At 39.7% G+C, this 19,995-nt stretch overlaps 1 protein-coding gene across 3 annotated transcripts in view; it reads left to right on the top strand.

The window, feature by feature from the left end:
* Nucleotides 1–1,487: 1,487 nt before the first annotated feature.
* The window catches only part of ndst3 (N-deacetylase/N-sulfotransferase (heparan glucosaminyl) 3), a 48,001-nt gene continuing 29,493 nt past the window's right edge, over nucleotides 1,488–19,995 (top strand). For 2 of the 3 annotated variants that reach the window (XM_024289551.2, XM_024289553.2), the window contains exons 1-4: nucleotides 1,488–2,081; nucleotides 3,455–4,735; nucleotides 18,526–18,613; nucleotides 19,707–19,861. In XM_024289551.2, the coding sequence (XP_024145319.1) occupies nucleotides 3,737–4,735; nucleotides 18,526–18,613; nucleotides 19,707–19,861 (1,242 nt within the window). In that variant the 5' untranslated portion in view covers nucleotides 1,488–2,081; nucleotides 3,455–3,736. Of the gene's footprint in view, nucleotides 2,082–2,707; nucleotides 2,782–3,454; nucleotides 4,736–18,525; nucleotides 18,614–19,706; nucleotides 19,862–19,995 lie in introns of all 3 variants that reach the window. The other variant, XM_036212738.1, reaches the window with a different exon arrangement.

The raw sequence follows: 19,995 nt of genomic DNA, 5'->3' as shown, positions 1-19,995 counted from the left end.
CCCGGCGCATGTGATTTTGGCAGTTGTATTTCATTGAAGTTGTTTCTCACCTCTACAGCTACAAAGACATAGATTTCAGGTGTGTCTCGAGAAAAAAGCTAAACTTTTAGCAAGTAAGTGGAGCAAAAACTATTGAAAATTGCTGCAATGCATGAGTAATTAATAATAATAAAACAAAATTCAACACCCTTTACTCCCAGATTTATAGTTTTTGATTAAAACAAAGGAACAATATTCAAAATTTTAACCCTGTGATAACTGAATTTATTTAAAACAAAAAAAAAAAATCACTCACGTTTTTTCTTTTTAAGTAAATACCAAATTAATGTTAATTTGGAGCTGATGAATATTTGCATCATTAGGGGTCAAGGGGTAAAGAAATTGTACAAACATCCTCTCATTAACACCGATATAGTGATATAGTATAAATGCAAAAAATAAATATGTCTGTACAATAGTTTGATGCTTTAATAAGCACAGTCACATTCATCTTTTCATTAAAAAATACTTTCCCAGTGTATTTACACAATTTGTTAAGGGATATAAATGTGAAAAGTGATCAGAAAGGAACTGTGCTGTGCAAATATAACTTTTATTGAAAACAATAAACTTTATTAATTTGATTTTACTGCATTGGGCAGAACAAAAGCTTAAAAGGCTCATTTATAGTGAATTGTTACAAAAAAAGTTAGTTTTATCTTCATGTGATTTAAACTGAGGTGGTGATGAAATAAAAAAAAATCCTATGAGAAATCATACTTATTTTAAGCAATATTAAACACCATGCATTGAAGATCTGCTTTTAAAAAAATAAAACATAGATCTTTGAAATCCTTTGTGTGCAAATCTTAAAATAACCATTTAAAATTGCAGTAAAATGAATCTATGAACACTTGAGAAAAAAATTGAGTTACTGTTGTTTTATGACACTTAAGATCACACAGATTAGCAGAAAAAAAATACTCTATAAACCCTAAAAATCCAGTTATAAAAATATAAGATGATGTTGAAATATTGTTAGAATATCTTCTTCTCATTACTCTTGATAAATTTTTGTTCAGCCTGCAGGAGCTCTGTACTCTTAAATTTATCCACCTCCCCACACACGCCCTGACTTGTGTCTTGCTCTCAAATCCCGCGCACTTTAGAACGTGCACGCTAAATAAGCTCCATTGTAGGGCCATTATAATGTGAATGAAGGGGGCCCACCAGCTCCACCGAGGCTTGTGTGAGTGAGAGTGTGTCAGTGCAAATAGGTTAGAGAGATTGATGAACTTGCAAAGAAAAGGAACACCTAATCAAATTAAAACGGGATGACTGACAAGCTGCTGCGCGCTGGAGCAGGACTCACGTAGACCAAAAAACACCACCCCCTCCCAAAAATATGTATATATATAAATTCATATTTTTTTCCAGTTTATGATGCGTTGAAACTGAGTCTGTTCCCATTACACTTTATTCCTCCTGGTTTTATCTCTTTTTGGTCAAACAAGTTACAGAACGCGCGCATGGAGACATGAGCATCCAGCTCTAGGACTAACGGGCCGTGAGCTTTTACCCGTGATAGCTGAGGGGGGAAAGAAGACTGTTTGTGTCAATCAAGCCGATCCCCCTCCCCTTTTCTCGCTCCTGCCCCCCCTCCTCCGTCTCCCTCGATCGCCTCCACTTGTGTAGGCGCTCTTAAAGCGCAGCGTTTACGCGCGGCTCTCAGTCTTTAACGGGCAGCCCGGTGGATCGGAGCACTCCTCCGGTCTTTAGGCTGCCGAATCTCTGCTGCCATCAGGGAACAAGTGGCCATTCCCGGGGATTTGGGAAAGATAGCGAGGGGAAGAAGGAGAAGAAGAAAGGAGGAGGGATGACAGAGGAGAGAGGAGTGGAGAATTCTCCACAGCCGCCACCACCAACACCGCTGCTGCTGCTGCTCGTGCCGTAGAAAGTGGAGTGGGAGATGGCACAGCGCCTCAGCATCCTCCACATTCAGGAGTGCGCCACCAACACCACAGCTCTGGACGTCTGCGCATCGGCAGCATCACTCCCGCGGCGCTGGAGCCGCTCCGGGAGCGCCTCAGCCCGGGTTACAGGTAAGCCGGAGCCGCTGAAGTTTATAGCATTTATCAAACTTGTTCCAATGTTTTCTATCATATTTTTTCTTGTAGGCTTGGTTTAATTACATAATATAGAGATAAGCAAACAACAATGTTTGCAATTAAACTAATTTTAAGCATAATTTGTTTGAAGATGACTTCAGAAAAAAAACACTGAAAACAATTATAATAAGTTAAAATATTTGCATTTTTATAGAATTTTCTTAAAGAAAAATCTTAATGTTATTGTTGTTGACACGAGAGACTAAAACTTTCGTGTCATGTGATGATCTGGGATCAGCGCCCCCCTCTGGCCCCTGTAATAAAGAAGCAGATTAACAGGTTGAACCAGCTGAATTCTTTACAACTTCCCGCCGTCAGTTTTGAATAAAACACCTCCAGATGAGAGAAAGCATCTCATGCTTTGAAAGTTTTTTTTTTCTTGTCACACAAGTTTCGTTCATCTTACCTTATCGCTTTTACAGAGCTCCTTTTCTCCTCTTCTTCACTCTCCGATCATGTCTTTTTTAAAATATAAATATATATATATATATATATATATATATATATATATGAGTGGACTCCCTCCTCCGTGACCTTCTCTTTGCTTGTGTTCACTAAAGGCGGGGAACGGGGAACGAGGGATGGAGAATGGGGAGAAAAGTCCATTGAAATTCAAACTGACAGAAGAAGAGAGGTACAGACAAACAAACTATAGGGAGAAAGAAGTGGGGGATGAAGAAGAGATGCTGCAGGATCTTTTTTTTTCTGTCTCCCGGCACATACATTGAGATGCTAATCCCCCTTTTTTTCTATTATTCATTGCATTATATTCTTCTCTTCTCCTTTTCTCCATCTCTCATATTCTTGCACTTCATTTCCTCTTTACAGTCATGGACTCCCCTCAGATTAGTGCACTCGGCAGAGGGATTCCAACTCTAATTTTGTGGTATTTCAGATGATTAGGTTCAGAAATAGGACAGAGGTGCTCAGAGTTTGGCACTATTAGAGGAATTCCCAGGGTGGCTTTGCAGGACTGATTAGTCGAGCTCCATCCACCTCTCCACACTGCCATATTAGCACACAACCAGCTGTTGTTTATTTGGGAGGATTGACTTTTGTGCTGTGTTTTAACTGGGATGTCATTTGTGTGCGCATGAGTGTGTGCATGTGTCAGAGATTGGCTAAGCCCTACGGATGCGAGTTGTTTTCAATCAGCTCTGTAGTTACCAGCTGTGCCCTCGCGTTCCCCAGGGCTGCACAACCTGGGTACATGCTCCCTCGCAAGTACACAAAACTCATGCATACTATTCAACCTTCCCCAACCGACTCACTCTTTCTTCTTTTCTCCTTGTTCCCGTTCTTCGCAGATATTAATCATCGCCCGCTCCGTCTGTGCGTGTGATTCCTCCGTGAGGGTTTGAAGGAGACCGCCGCCGCCGCGTTACCTCAGCTAAAGACCTCTCTTCCCCGAGATCCGGCGCCGCTCCCCTCCTCACCTGCCATGGTGACATGACATGGCCCTGAGTGGATTTGATCCTGCCTCCCACAAATAGACAATCTCTCGGGGAGGTTTTTTCAGAACCTCTCGACACCTGCAAACTAAAAGAGACATCAATTCCTCTGACGCTCAGCATCTCCCCAGTCGCGCCATGACAGTGGCCGTGCGGTTCCGTCGGCATTTGCGCAGGCTCCTGTTCTTACTCGCCTCCTGCTGCCTCATCTCTCTTCTCCTTTCCGCCTACTTCCTCTTTGCAAACTCTTCCCCTTCCATGCAACTCGGACAGTCTGTTGAGCCCGCTTGCTCCCGGTCTCTGTCTATGTCTCCGTACCGGAACCTCCCATACCCATACCCCCCAAACCCCCCGCACATACATGTCCACACCGACCCAGTGGTGCTGGTGCTGGTGGAGTCTCAGTACTCACAGCTGGGTCAGGACATCGTGGCTATATTAGAGTCAGCTCATTTTCAGTTCCGCATGGAGATTGTCTCAGGAAAGGGCGACCTTCCACCGCTGACAGAAAATGGCCGCGGACGATATTCTCTCATCATTTATGAGAACCTGTTAAAGTATGCACACGCAGATACGTGGAACCGGCAGCTGTTGCATCAATATTGTACTGAGTACAGAGTCGGCATAATAGGCTTCTACCGTTCCACTGAGAACTCTCCCTCTGTCCTCAAACTGCGGGGCCTGCCGCTGGTGCTCAGGACCAACCAGGCGCTTTGGGACTGTTGCGTGGTGTCTAGCTCACCTCTCCTCCACTTGACCAAACCTGGCACGGATCGAGGAGCTTTACCTGGAGAGGACTGGACTTCATTCTCTTCGAATCACTCTTCATACCAGGCTGTGCTGCACGCGCGGGCCAAGGAGGGAGCAGGGGCAGGAAGTGGAGATAATCCAGGTCCGGGTTTCGGTCTAGGTCTCCAGGCCACTGTGGTGCAGGACCTGGGGCTTTATGATGGGGTGAGACGGGTGATGTTTGGACAAGGATTGGGCTACTGGCTCCACAGACTCATCCTAGTGGATGCCATCTCCTACCTCACAGACAGGAAGCTTACTTTGGGTCTGGATCGCCACGTGCTGGTGGATATTGACGACATTTTCGTCGGCAAGGAGGGGACGCGCATGAACGCCAAGGATGTAAAGGTATTTGACACGAGTGTAGAATGAAAAAAGTTAGACAAAAAGTAACAATTTAAATTCAGCCAAAGAATTTGGCTGAATCCGAATTGCTTTCCAACCTGTACGGCTTCTCCCTATCCCAATAGTTTTCTTTCTAAGCGGAGAGTTACGGAAAAAAAATCTTCAAATTTGGACACCATTACTGCTTGATGATGTCATTAATAGTCTTAATAGTCATCTACATTAGTGTATATAGCTTCCAGTGCTCAGAAAATACAATCAGTTTTATGACTTTAAAAAGTCATGCAAAGACAAAACTCAATACTTAAATGTAAAGTCACTATGGCTCCTCCTTAAAAAAACTTTCGGACACCACTCTAGCTTCAAATGTCCCTACAATTGTAGACGGGTAGGGGAGTAATTCAGATTCAGCCCTTGCCTCACTTTTGGAAAACTTGAGGTCTGTGAATAAACCACAACCAAGCATGATTGCATGTGTGCTCATATGCACAAGTCTAAACCCTCTTTGTGTTCACACCAAGTGACTATGTGCTTGGGGGGCTACGAGTGAAGGGCATTTCAGAATGGAGGTCTAGCCAGAAGCAGCCATTTAAGTGAACAAAGATGTGTGAAAGAGGGGAAGAGGAGGGGGCAAGAGCAAGAAAGAGAGGTATTGAAGAGGCAGTGAAAAGATGAATGGCACGTATTCCTCTTTTCCCACGTTTCTGCTCTTAGGGAAACTAAAGGAGAGTCAGCCGTGCCGCCTGCCTCTATAGAGAGCTGTTGTTTCAACACGCTTTTCTAAGAACAAGCACACAGATGCGGGCAGATGTGCCTCCGCGCTCCTGTTTACATACAAAAGTACAGCATTTTCATCCATGCAAAGGGGAAACTTGTGAGAGAAATCTCATATTTATAAGAGGAAAAAAGCCTTCTCTTGTTGCTGGAAATGGAGCGGGGCAAAGTGAAGGAGGAAAAAATTGCCTTTATCTGTTTCAGAGTGGCCACAAAGTATCCCAAAAGTAAAGAAAAGCATGATTCTGTATCTTAAACTAAAATGTGTCTTTTTACATTCATCTGTCCTGTGAAACAACAAAAAAAAAAAACGAGCCTCGTGTTCACTGCTGGTGGTTGAACAGGAAAAAAAAGTAAGGAATAAAAGGGTATCACACTGCAGGTGGTGACATTAGGAGAAACTTCACACCTAAGTATCAAAAAAAAAAGTTGTATCTAAAGCGGATAAAAGGCTGCGCATTTCCCCGGCACAGCCACATATCACCGTACGCATTCACAAAATGAGCACACAAGAGCTCTCTAGTTGGAGTTTTCATTTTAAGTCCGCCTGACTCTTCAGCTTTGTACCATAAATATACATGAGGATGAACCAGTTCCATAACAGAAGGGATGAGATTGAAGAGACGGACTTGGAGAGGGTCAGAAAAAAGGAAGGAACAATGACATTTGAAACAGATCTTCTTCATCTGAGGCGAGTTTGGCAGTCAGGGAGGAAGGAGAGAATGTTTAAGAGATGAGAAGAGTGGGGTGTAATGCCTCAGGGGCGGTCGTTGCCTCATTTACAGAAACAAAATGGTGATGGGAAGAGGGAAAGTAGAGGCGTTCACTTGATAGATCTGTAGCCCTAGGTTGAGCTGATTGATGGAGGCTTAATCTGGGAGTCAATTAGCCATAATAAACTAAATACTCTCAAATAATTATTTATTTGGGATTTGTTAATATATTTTGCAAGCATTTGTGTCATATTTCAGTGATAGGTTAGAGGAACAAAATCCTGTCAGTTGGCTGAAGGACTCAAAAATGGAAGTCTTCTCCTTCTGGTGCTGAAAGCTGTTGAAGAGATGACTCATATTAGACGACCACAAGTCAAATATACAGCACATGTAGCTCTGGGTGAAGAGAACAGCTGAAAGATGTGTCACCATTGTGGAATTTGTTTTTTTTTCTTGCCTTTTTAACGTAACCATGAAAGCAAGATGTTTGCTCACTGACAACGGCGTGCGACGGTGTTTGGTTTTGGTGTTAAACAACCTATAAACCTCCAACAGATCAACCAATGATCACGAGGGAATAGTTTGACAGACAGGATGGAAAAAACATAAGAGTGGTTATTTATATTTGACAAAATATTTGAAGATATTTAATTTTTTTAACTTCTATATCATTTTTTGTGAAAAGCTGATTTTCAAAAATCAATCGTTTACACTTTTAAATAGTAAAAATCCACCTTTACCAGGGGCAGACCTATTGGCAGACCTAAAACTAATAACTAACAATTTTGGATTCAATGTCAGTTTCGTAATTGACAAACATTGAGAAATCAACTATACAAACTTCTTTAAGCATTGCAAAAGTAACAAAATCAAAATTTTAAATAAAATTATCCCTTTAAGACTTGAGCTCCAGTGTTTATGTTCTTTGGATTACTGTAACTTTTCAATTGTTAACGTGATTAACTTAATTCCAGCAGATTTTGAAGGAGAAAAGCGGCGCCGCTTCTTTGTTGATCGTGTTAACAACTGAAAAGTTACAGTGTGTTTAAATTTTTTTATCTAAGCGTCACCTGCTACGCCTTAGGTGTTAAAAGATAAAAACAATATTAATAATGAAAAATGTATAATTATATATTTTTGATCCTTTCATTTGAAATGGTCTTCCTTTGTGTTTTATCCACCCTTCCAAATTCCTTGGCCCTCCCTTATGCTCCTTCAAATGTTCTAGCTCCGCCCCTGGCCTTTACATATATTACTCAACAAAAGATAGAAATAAAAACATTTAATTTTTCCCCTCATATTTTGCATCTTTTACACAATTACCGGCTTCATTTTAATTTTAAAGGGCACATATAATACATTGTACAAAAACAGAAATATTGATTCGTCCTCAAGTTTGATAATATTTTTATGCCACCTTTTTTTTTTTTTTGACCTTTATTTATCCACACAAGACAGATTAAGCACAAATGTTTTATTTGCAATTATGGGCTGGCAAGAGGCAAGACCTTTTGAGAAAAGAGAGGGGTTATAAGAACAAGAGATAATTCAGTTTGTAATTTTAACAAGTAATTTTAGTCTGCAAAAAAAAAAAAATTATTCCTAGTTTTTCACATTTGATATCCCAAATGCATATCTGTTTCCCATCAGCGAAATGGAACGTAATTAAAGAAGCTTTTCATGCAGGCCTATTAAATTCCCTAAATTTGCTTTCATTAAGGTGATAATATTATCTTGTGTCCTCCTGCTGTGAAAGTGATACTTATCTAATGTGTAAGTCCCCCGCAGCTGCATTTCTGTGAAGTATTCCTTCTGTAAATTAATCCCACTCTAGTAAAAAAAATAGAAAAAAGAAAGTTTGAGGTGGGAAACGGTGAATAAATAAGTAATTACACCAATTAAAAATAAATGTAAGATCACAAAATAGGTCAAGAATATAGATAACAGATGTTAAAAGCAGTAAACAATGCAAAACTGGGGGCTCACCAGCTGGTGATTGAGCGCGCTATAATAGTACATTAGAAGTCTTCTCTTACCTCCGCCAAGATAAGATTCAATCTCCTGCGACTCCCTATAAGGGGAGGCAGAGACTGAAAAGAGAGGGTCCAATTAAAATGCCACCCTCCTTCTCCCTGCACTCTTCATTAGTCTCACCCCACGAGTTCATCTGGTGACAAACAATACCTACACCCCCCTCTGTCTGCGAGCACACTCACCCACACAGCTGTATATCCTCTATTAAAATGATTCACAGGGAGGCACCCCACAGATGACATTTCTCAAAATGAGGGATGATGCCAGTCAAAAACCCCCGTCGGTGATACTTGTGCCTGCACTTTTTTTTTCTTTTTTTTTGAAATTTCATTCGCATAGGTTTCTCCTCTTTTCTCAGAGTGGTCGTTAGCGGGGTGTCAAATCCTCGTCTTTGGATTCCTCTTTATCACCTCCTTTTCTCTCCTCCACTCGGCTTCCTCCTCGCTCCCTCCTCTACTTGAGTCATTGATCGCTATCTCCGGCCTGTTTGTATTCCTCTCTAAATCTCTCTCTCAACTCGTTCCCGCTGTTTTCCTCCCAAAGGTGTTTTCTGCAGAGGTGTAATCTAAGTTTAGACAACACATGCATGCAAACACGCAAGGCTGCAACAAAGATCCACAAGCTGAGTTCTGCTCTTCTCTCGTTAGGCTACATAAGGTTGCAGTCATTAAAGGCGAGCCGAGGCTCAGTGATTTGCACCGCTAATAACAACTCAGAACTTTTTGTGTTCTACACCCTCCTCGTGTGCAGTGGAGAAACTGTCATCCTGCTGATGAAGTGTCCTACATTTCCCCCCAATTTTCCCATGGTCCTGACAGTCCATATCTCACCCCCCTTGAAAATTAACAAGTGGATAAATGGGCCAGTTTTAGCCATTTTCCATACTTTTTTTTTACTTGGTGTAATTTAGCCGCTCGAATAATTATAACTTCCTTGTTCTTTTTTGGCCTGCAGCAATGTACAGAAAGTTTGTGTCACTTATCCTTTTATTTTATTTATTATTTTATGTTTCCTTTGTTAGAACAGTTGGAATAGCTGGACGTCAAAATGCCATCGCTCTAGTGTTCCTGTGTTTTTATCTAACCCAAAAAAACTAAACAAAAATGGTATTACACTAAATAAACGCCGTTCCAATTTCTTTGAAGGATTTCAGCTTAGCAGCCTTTTCATTTATTGTGCAGCTCTATTTAGAGTTAATCTTTAGAACTAATTAAATCAATCAAACTAAGCTCTAACTCTCCATATCGGTTTGCCTCATTGCCAAACGCTATTACATAAGTAATGAAGAAAGGCGTAAACACTGGATGGAAGATTTAGGAATCAGAAGAGAGAACGGCAAATGTGAAAAGAATGAGATTGATTTGAGTAGTTTGCTACAAGTAGCACACAGGCCTTCCTGTAATTTGTGTGCTGATGATCATTTCACTTTGATAAAGTGTTGGATTTAAGCACTTTCTAAGCCAGAAAACCATCAAAAAAGAGTTGGAAAATCTTGCTCTCATAATAAAAGTTTAAAAAATATGTTGAAAATATAACAGCTTTGTCGCTAAGATGATTCCAAAAATAACAGATGTTTTTCTCATTTTGTTTAAAATTCTAGTCCAATCATCTTTTTATTTATTGTAAAATAATTATGTCGTATTTTATATATACATTTTTTAGGATAATTCAAAAAGCCTATGTTGTTTTTTAAGAGCGACAGTAGTTCTTTAGAAATTTGCTTCTGACTGTTCACGTGGAGTAAGCCCACCCCCATTTCCTATCATTAGGAATGTAAAAGATACCAGATTTGTATTGAAAAATTGATTGGGAGTAACAACAATATCAATTAGGAATGTAAAAAATAGATACTTATCGGAAATTGATTGAGCAACTGCAGTGTCATTTGACAACCACACATGAACCAGATGTTGGTTAAGAGATGTAAAATCAATCAAGAAGTAAATAATTGATTTCTGGCAAACTGCAGTTACTCTTTCTGTTTTTTCTATCGCATTTGTCTTTTTATGTGCATGTGATGCAAACAAAAATACGCCCAATCATAAACTTACTTCTTCCAATTTAATATCTGAATAAAATGCCATACGTTATTATTTATATCTTTAAATGCCATAAGAATAAGAAATATCTAGATTTTAGCGTTTTTGGTAATAGAATTGAACTGTATCGTATTACCAAAAAATTAGTTGAACCTTTTATGTATTGTGGACCATGTATTAAGATGTGTGTCGAATCGTGTGAAAGAGAAAGATACACATCCCTACCTATCATTCGTTTGTTAACACCACTAACAGCATAAAGAGAACTGGATAGAGTGCCCCCCTCCCCCTGGTGTTCCAAACAGGAAGTACCTGCTGGCTCCAAAAAGCCAAAATTCCATAGACTTCTATTGAGAAATAAACAGCTATTTTACAGTCTTGCTCTGATACATTTTTCTTAACATCTTCTTGGTAATACTAATTTTTCTTTCATTAACTTTTTTCTTTACCACAAATTATTCAAGCTATGAAATGCTTGCCCCACCTTGAACGTTTCATGGACAGAATCTTCCGAATCAGTGGAAGTGTGTTTGGACTTCAAAAAAGCTCACTTACTCATGGTGACAGAAGTTGCTTTAGAAGCGTTGACTTGGACCAATTCCTGTCGTCTGGCTCCAACGTGGCGACATCCGTATCGTGGAAAAATGGCGGCTGAATTGGCTTTATTTCGCTGGAGCCCGGAGGTATAGCCTTTTTTATGGGTGATATCACACCTGCTATCTCCAGTTCTCTATATGCAGTCAATGGTTAACACTTCCCCCCTGATAGCTAAAAAATGGTGGGCAAATATGGAGGTATCCAGCTCCACAAACTGTAAAAAGTGAAACTTTGGATGAATTGACAAAAGTTCTGCACTTTGTTACATTTAAGTTTACATTTTAGTTTTAATTTAATTAAGATTTGAATTTGATGAAAAATTATATTCTTAAATGTAACAAATTATGGATTTTTTGTTAATTGATCCAATTTTTACAGTGTAGTTTTGAGCCACATGTCAGCTCGGACAAGGAAAACAAAGCCGTACACGGATCTATTTGTCTGCAACTGGATGCATCAGAATAGAGCGGAGCAGGGAGCTTGCAGCCAGGCAAATGTAACTCCATCACTTCTACAAACTTTTTCCAACAACAGTTTTGTCTGCTCCTGATTCACAGCGATTTTATTAAAGAATCCCAATTTAGAGCTTAATTTTATTCATATTTGTCATCCATCATGAGAAAAATGAATCTAGAACATGTTAAAAAAACCAAAAGCATAATTTTCATTGGAGTGGGTCTTTAAATAACCATTTTTTTCAACCCACCCCCCCCAAATCGAAAGGAAACCCTATGAGTGTGGCTGTGTGCCATGAATTTTCCTCCACACAATGAGGTGGGTTTTGCAGTCACAGCAATCACTGAAACTTAAAATCCATGCGGGCCTGCCAAGTAGAATTTAGCGTAAGGGTAGCAATGCCAAAGCTCTCCCAAGTGCCTCACATAAATGCAAGTGAATAGATGAATTTGTAAAATGCTCACATATGAAAAGCTACACTGACTCGAATCTGACAAGGGAGACTGGAAGGGATACGCAGGCAGGAGAAGCAAGTGAACGGGAAGACGTCAACATTAACTGGTTAAGCGCTCTTTCTGGTCATCAATTAGAGATGCCTGACCCAGTTAAAATTGTGCTGGTCCAGCGTTCACATCCCCATGCACGGATTGACGCACAAAGGCGGGGAGCGATCGCGCTCATAAAACGAACGCAGCGACTTGCTTTTGCTCAGGAATTAAACTCCATTAACCGTTACAATTTTTTTTTCGTCCCCTCCCCTCTGATTCTCACTGTCTAATTGGTTGATGCGTAAAATCCCACTTTTATAATTACTTTTATTATTTTACATCTTGCAGTCAAGTTTGAAGCTTGAAAAAAAGGATAGCGGGGGATGAAAAAAAAAAAAAAAAGGAAGAAGTGCAAGATGACAGAATGGGGATATGGTGAAGAGGTGGTTGGCGTAAAGGGTTTTTGAAAGGCAGGGAATGTCAGCTGTCCAGATGCCTGTCTCCCATCTGTTTGAACCTTAACATCTATCTGGCACCTCTCCCAGTGCGTACCGCACACATACACAAAAATGCACCACGAAACAATCGCCCGTCGTCTCTGCCATTCCAAGTGTATGAAAGGTGGGCGCTTTGTGCCACTGAAATGTTAATCCAAGAATGTTTTTGCTTTGACTCACTTTTTCTGTGGATCCCCTCCATGCCACGCAGTCCCGCCCCCTTCCTCCTTTTAGTGGCTTTAATGGTCCATTTCAAAAACCCCTCTCTGCTTTGAGTCCAGGTATCCTCTGGACCTCATTGCTTAGAGCACTCCTTTATCCCAAACTGCATTACTGCCTTCAGATAAACATCAGGATGGAACTTCTAAGCCTCTTTAGAACCGACTTACAGACTGGTAATTTACCAAGGGAGAGTTGTTTCCGTCTGACATGTTTGTCTTTCATCTCCTGGCCACAAAGTTTCCTTTTGGTTATAGTTCTGTAGTTCTTCCATGAGCTCTCATCAACACTCTAAGGAAGTTCAAAAAATAAGATGTAAAAATGTATCATCTATTGATAGCCTTTTTAATCCACCAGAACTGTTATAGTGTTGAAATTCTTTGGAATATACATCAACTGTTTACGGGGAATTAACATTATTCCAGCAGATTCTGAAGCAGAGGAAAATAGCTTTACGCTGATATGCAACACTTTACAGAAGGGAAGTCTTTAGGCAAGCAAGGTAAATCAGCTGATTCTTTCATTGAGAAATTCAGTTTTGTGCTAAGCCAATCTACAAAGCCACTTTCCTCGTATCAGAATCAGTTTCTAAGTTGGGGGGTAATGATAGGTCAAAGCAGGCACGGCCCTGGGCTGTATAGAGCCCTAGGCGAAACACAAATTTGGTGCCCCCTGTAGGGTCATAGATTCAGACATTTCAGCTGGGACTCAAACTGGGAAAGTCTTAATTTAACCCTCGTGCTCTCTTATGGGGTCCAGATGACCCCACCCTGACATTGAGGTGTTAGTCCTTCCCTGACAAAGGTGGACAAGGTAGACAAGACTTCATGTCTGTCATTGGACACCAGTAAAGATCGACAATCATTTAAAAAAAAAAGTTCAGCACACTGTCTTTTAATGTGTTTTAATGCCTAGGAGAATGGAAGGGTTAAAGCCAACACGCTAACTGACTCCGCCACCGATCAGCCAATATTTAAGAGGGAACTAGGGGGATTTCAACCGTTAAAGGTGTTGATTAAGAAAAGAAAACACTAGATCGCCAATTAAATTTGTCTTTTTTCAACCAAAATGCAGAGGGGAGTGATTTTCAAAGCAATTTTATATAAGTAAAACAGTCAAACCTCTGCTTTGAGCCCATGTTTCCTCCTCTTCCTTTTTGATTCTTAAAGTTAAGAAGTAAAGTTAAAGTAAAGAAGCGCTAACAGTGGCAACATTGCGTGCTCCTCTCCTTCCCCCAACCCCTCATAGACAGCAGCAGCAACAGGAGGGGAGGAGCTCTGCACTGCAGTTATTGATTACAGCAAACTTTTTAGTTATTTTATTTATATTTTTAAATTATTACTTTTTTAAAACTTTTTTTACAGGAAATGAGTGGTGTATCAAACTTTTTAACCAAAAAAAAAGTATAATTATTGTGATTTGGCGCCCCCTCAAGCAGGTGGTTCCCTAGGCGACAGCCTAGGTTGCCTATGCCCATGGCATTCTGATGCATCCTCTTGCAGACAAACAGACCCATGAACGTCATTGTTTTTCTTGTCTGATCTGGCATTTAACTGTCTGCCTGGATAGCGCCGACATTGCTTACCATTTTTACTGAACCAGATGGGGGGTGTGAGGGGCTGTAAGCTAGCAGGAGAAAGTATGAACATATGTATGACAGGTAATGGAAGCGGGCTTACTCAGCCCCAACGATCCAGTCCACAACTCAGATGTAATTTATATTGATCTACTGTCACTGCAGAAACTACTGTATGTCCACATTTTTTTTTTTTTTTTCATTTTTGGCTAGAAACGGCATAATCATAAATAAAAGATCACTGGGAATACTTAAAATCTATCAAAAAAAAAGATTAGAGTGGGACTTGAAGAATTGAAAACTGGACTTTTATTTTGTATACTTTTACTTACTTTTACTTATACTTGCATATTTTACATTATCATTTTTCTTTCACTCTACCAATGTGAGAGATTAAAAAGTTGGCTGCTGAACAAAACTCTTATTGTTTAAACAAACACATTCTTGTTGTGCTTTTCAAAGAGATCCATAATGGCTTTTTCATTGTTTAGTTTTATACTTTGTCATCAACCCAGCTTGTTAGTCAATCAAATTAAAAATGTCTTCAATCTCAGATGCTGTTCTCTGTTCAAAATGGTATTACTGTGCAAAAAAAAAAAAAAAAAAAAAAAAGGCACGACTTTAACAAGTCAAAAATGAGGGTAGCTGAATGTCACAGTTACAAAACAAACAAAACAAAGAAAAATAAATGCAAAAGCAGCCATTCTTGCTGTTAGTGTTTCTGAATCCCGCCGACACAACACAAGCATTTCCTGTGTGGCTCTGCGGTTCGGCGTTATACATGTTTGGCAGCAGAATACAAATGAGATGTTTGAACTAATACTCTGCACACTTGGACACTCACCTCCACTAATTCTTAAGTATGCCAGCACATACTTTAATATTACATTTCAGCCAATTGCATCATGAAGTGTTTATTAAGTTATAATGCAAAACACCCAGCTGCAAACTTGATTGAAGTCTTAAGTCTTTGTGTCCCAACATTTGGCTGTGTGTTTGCACGCCTGTAAGACATAGAAGATGTCATAGCAGAGGAGACAGGGGATCAGATTAGGGAATTGTGCACATCTGTCAGCAGCCAGCCATCTTCTGCACCATTAGATTAAGGCTAATGAAGACACTCCAAGCATGTGTCTGTATATTTTGTTATTTTGGGAGACTCACATTCAATTCAGATGGCGAGAAGGAAAGAGCAGGAGCTCCTGCAACCAGTCTTTTGCTGTGGCACCATCTGCTCAGCTGTCATAAATAAAGCAGGGTTTCTGGGGATCGATTAAAAGCAGTGAAACCGAGTTGTTGTTGGGGCGTGACATGGTGAAACAAAGACCCAGTTGAACACGTTTCTTTTAGAGAAAATTCACAATTTGGTTGATAAACAAAATATTTGCAGAAGTGCAGCGATAGCAGGAGGACATGGTCAAAGAATTTGCAAGGGTATGGAGTCGTAGAGGGGCGGTGGGAGCGATCTTTCCTCCTTGCTGCTTCAGCCTTCTTTTCAAATTAATACTGCCTTGTCTCCTGAGAATGTGACATTTTCTTGGAGCAAGCGGAGGAGAGAGGTTCAGAGGTGGGTGGGAAGTGTGGAAGACGGATGCGGTAGGGCTGGGGTGGGGTAGGGTAGCAGGGCAGAGAGGCATCTGCGGGTTCTTGGCAAGATGACGGAGAACCAGAGCAGTAGGACGCAACTGCAGAGAGCTGAGGGGACTGGGATTCACGGGTTTCACCAGGTGGTGTTAGGGATGGATGGAGGAAACGGCGAGACGGATGGAAAGATTGTTTCTGTGCACATAGGGTGGGTGTGGGTGTTATTAGTCCACCCTCTAGAGGCTACTAATGCACTGACCTTCATTAACTTGCGTTACTGTCGGTGTGTGTGTGTGCGCATGCTGTGTTCAACTCTCTTTAGTTAACACTCATTACCGAGTCTTTGTTTAAAGGCCAGCAAACTAATGAAGTCATTAAATAAGTGAAGAAAATCCTGATGCCAGCATTGAAACCAGAGATTGAGGCAGCTTTAAGAAAAAAAAGTGCACTGACAAAACTGAATCTCAAACCAGAAAAAAAATCCCAAATTATGATTTTAGGTGGAGGCTTTGTGAAAGTAGTGAGAAGAAATTGCAAATAAGTAAATTTTAATTATTTACCCATAAAAGTGAGCACCTCAAACAAAGACCCTGAAAACTAACAAAAGATCTAATGTTACTGCACAGTTATTAATCCATATTCTTATGAAAATGTCAAGACATTGGAAGCTTAGATAGTATTTTCCAATATATGTATATATATATATATATATATATATATATATATGTATATTTATAAGTCTATATTAGTAAAGGTTTGCTGGTGTCTAATGTGCTGTTTATCATTTACTTCTCATAATTCCCCTCACGTTCTAAATATAAAATGAGTTAAGTCAGGAAATATGCCAGGATTTCACAACTTCTAGACTGGTGGCTCACAAAGATTTTGATATCAAGCTATAAAAATGGGGTTTGATCATGTTTGAAAAGATGTTTGAAAAGATATGTTTTACAATTTAATTTTCATAAAAACAATTTGATTTTGAACTGTTATGAAACAGCAGTTTGGTTTTATGTTTTAGATCCTTCAATCTAGCTCTCTATTGGTTTACTTACTGTATTATATATATATAATTTTCTTTTTTGACAAAGGTGTGTGACTGTCTTGAATGAACCCAGTGTGAACCCCGTGATACATAACTGGTAGAAAACATTGTTGATTCTCAGTATTTGATGGTGAAAAAAATTATTAACTTGGTAAGAAATTACAAAATAAATTACAGTTTCTGTGCTTGAACTGCACCTGTTGATGGCAAATGTGTTAATAGCAGTTTTCTTTGAGTTGTTGTCAATTTGTACTCATGAGTTGCTGGAGTCATATTACAGAAGATGCTTTCTGGTAAATATTCTCTTAAAGTAGTCACAAAGGCATTGCAGATGTCTCTAATACCAGTTTCAATTTGGCTTTTCTTTACTTATGAGGAATATAAAACAATTTTGTGGCTGTGAAACTTAACTCACGGTGACACCAGTGTAACAGAGAAATATTCATACTGTGCCCTGAGGTCCCCTTGTTTTCTGGTATATAGGTTGTTTGAGATTGTTAGGATACAAACATGACAATCGGGGAAAAAAAAAACAGAAAAAAAACAAACAAACAGTGTAACATGTTAACTAAAATCAAAGTTAACATCAAATTAGACTCCGGTTCTCTAATAATAGTTTGTGAAGGGATGTCAAACTCAATCGCACAGGAGGCCAAAATCCAAAACATGCCGTGTGTGTTAGGTTGTGGGCTAAACAGGATAAACATTTACTGAACACACTAAAACTAAATTTTTAAAAGGTACATTTTTAACAAACTATGAAAAATAAAAAGGCAGGAATATTATTCCAGAATAAAATTATACAAGTTAGAAATAATTGTGAGATAACATTGGACCATTAATAACAATAAAATAAAATGATTTGGAGGGCCGGATATATTAACTCGATGGGCCGGATCTGGCCCCAGACACATGTGACTTCGTGTCACTTCAATTAAAATTAACTTATTGAAATAAATATATCAATTGCAGTGTATTGTAATTCACCTTTCACGAATGTGGTGTTTTGCAGATCTTTTTTAGCTTAACTTTTTTTTTTTTTTTTTTACAGTGAACTGTGTTCTGTGTCCTGATTGGCTGTTGATCTTGTCAATCAATCTCTTCTCTTCGGTGTCTCCTGTACTCAATGCACATTTTTCTTCCATTGCATTCAAATATTTGTTTTTATTCTATGAAGGTTTGAGCTTTGAGAGTTTAAACAAGAAAAATACATGCCAGAAGTGTGTAGTGAGATGTTCCACAGTCAACTAAAATCCTACTTAGTGGATTTCCCCCATTAGAGCTTATTTTGAGAATGCAACTCCTGCAAAAAACAAGAGAACACTGCATCATTATTGAAATATCAGGTGTAAGCTTACAAATCTATAGGATGCATTTTGATGCTGTATGTTGTATGTTTCTGTTAATTGAAAGTCAAAAACTTTTGGAAAGAACCAAAACCACCAACATGAAGTTTTCCCCTGAGCTTCATTCACTCTTCCTGTCAGTTCAGATGTACAACCTGCGGCACAACGGGTGACATGTCACTTGACATTAATATCTGTCATTCGAACAGTTTTTAGAGTGCGCTCTTCACAGCTCTTGTCTTCGGAATAAGTCATGGAAAATGCTAGAACAATGACCAGCATATGAATAAAACAATGAATGAAGCATCAGTGAAATAAACTAACCAGACAGAAGGAGAAATGTTTAATAGGAAACAGCGTGATATGCTAAAAGGATGAAAACAATAAATCATTTTTGAAAAACCTTGCTATTTTTCTATCCGCAGGCTCTCCTTGATACCCAGAAGCAGCTGCGGTCTTACATCACCAACTTCACTTTCAATCTGGGTTTCTCAGGGAAGTTCTACCACACAGGTGGGTGCATTTTCATGCTTCTTCTTTAAATGCTCAGCGCTAAATCATTATAGCAGATGTAAAACTTGTTAAAAGCTTGTTGGATTTCCCTCAAACTTTTCTGTTTGTGCTTAAACTCATTTTTAACAACATTCGAAGTACCACTCTCTGCTTTTGCAGTCTGTCTGTTTACGTTTGGACAAGCTATCCATCTGTTAACTTCAATACCAATAAAAAAACAATCTTTACAGTTTTATTAGACGTCTTATGTTGCCAAAGATCGATACAAAAGCGAACATTAGCCGCTTTTACACAGCAATTGCATGGCTGCGAGGTCCATTGCTCCTCCACTAACCCCAAGTCAGCAGAAGTTAGACTGAACCTCCGTTTTTTTTTGTTTTTTTTTTGGGTTGTGTGCCGCTTGAAGCTTTTTGTCTCTCTGATACCTTGCGCCAGATCATGTGAGCCACCGAGCAGAAACACATGGATCCACATCATTGTCGCAGCCTCATCTGTTCCTGCAGCATCACAAGGCTGTTAGGTCTCACTCTGACAAAAACAGCAAACAATTGTGGCTCCGTTGCAAGCGAGCACGTTTACGGTTCCACAGAAATGAAATGAAATATTACTCTGCTGCAAGGAGAAACAAAAGGCGCCTTCAAAGGCCGGGTAAAGTGAGTAAAGCGGCTGAGTTTAAGCAGCGAACATTAGGGAGATAAAACTAATTTCTGCCACACATTCTCACGTACCGCTCTGTGGTTTATGGTAAAGGGCCGATTAGTTTGCATAGTTGAAGATTTTACTGTTTAATTTTATGTAAAAGTGTAAAATAAAGGTTGACTGCAACATTTATCGTGGCATATAATATTATAACATTTGGTCGCAGGGTATTTTATTTGATGTTCAGTCAGGCAAAGGCTGTACTGTACTGATTATCTGGCTTTAGGTAGGAGACAACACATGTGATACAAAAAAAACCAAATCTACAAAAAAAATCTCGTTATTTTTAACTATTTAGGTACAATGTAACCTATACCAGTAAAAGTTAGACTAAACAATTGATTTGTTTGTCTTTCCTTCTCCGTCCGTTCGTCTTTGTGTTCCCTGGATGTAGGCACGCCAGAAGAGGACGAGGGAGACGATCTGCTGCTCAAGTATGTAGATGAGTTCTGGTGGTTCCCTCATATGTGGAGCCACATGCAGCCTCACCTCTTCCACAATGAGTCCTCGCTGCTGGAGCAGATGGTCCTCAACAAGGAGTTTGCTCTGGTGAGATGGATGTGCACGCACATATCCATCGTTCATGCAGCTGTCTGTTTTTCTTCCTCCTTTTTTTTGTCTTATGTGTCTCTTTAAAATATACTGTTTCCTCCAGCGACACACGTCACTGCAAACACTTGTCA

This window comes from Oryzias melastigma, linkage group LG1 (genome assembly GCF_002922805.2).
Source record: "Oryzias melastigma strain HK-1 linkage group LG1, ASM292280v2, whole genome shotgun sequence".
In the NCBI taxonomy this organism is placed as follows: domain Eukaryota; kingdom Metazoa; phylum Chordata; class Actinopteri; order Beloniformes; family Adrianichthyidae; genus Oryzias; species Oryzias melastigma.
This window is presented reverse-complemented; position numbering and strand designations above follow the sequence as displayed.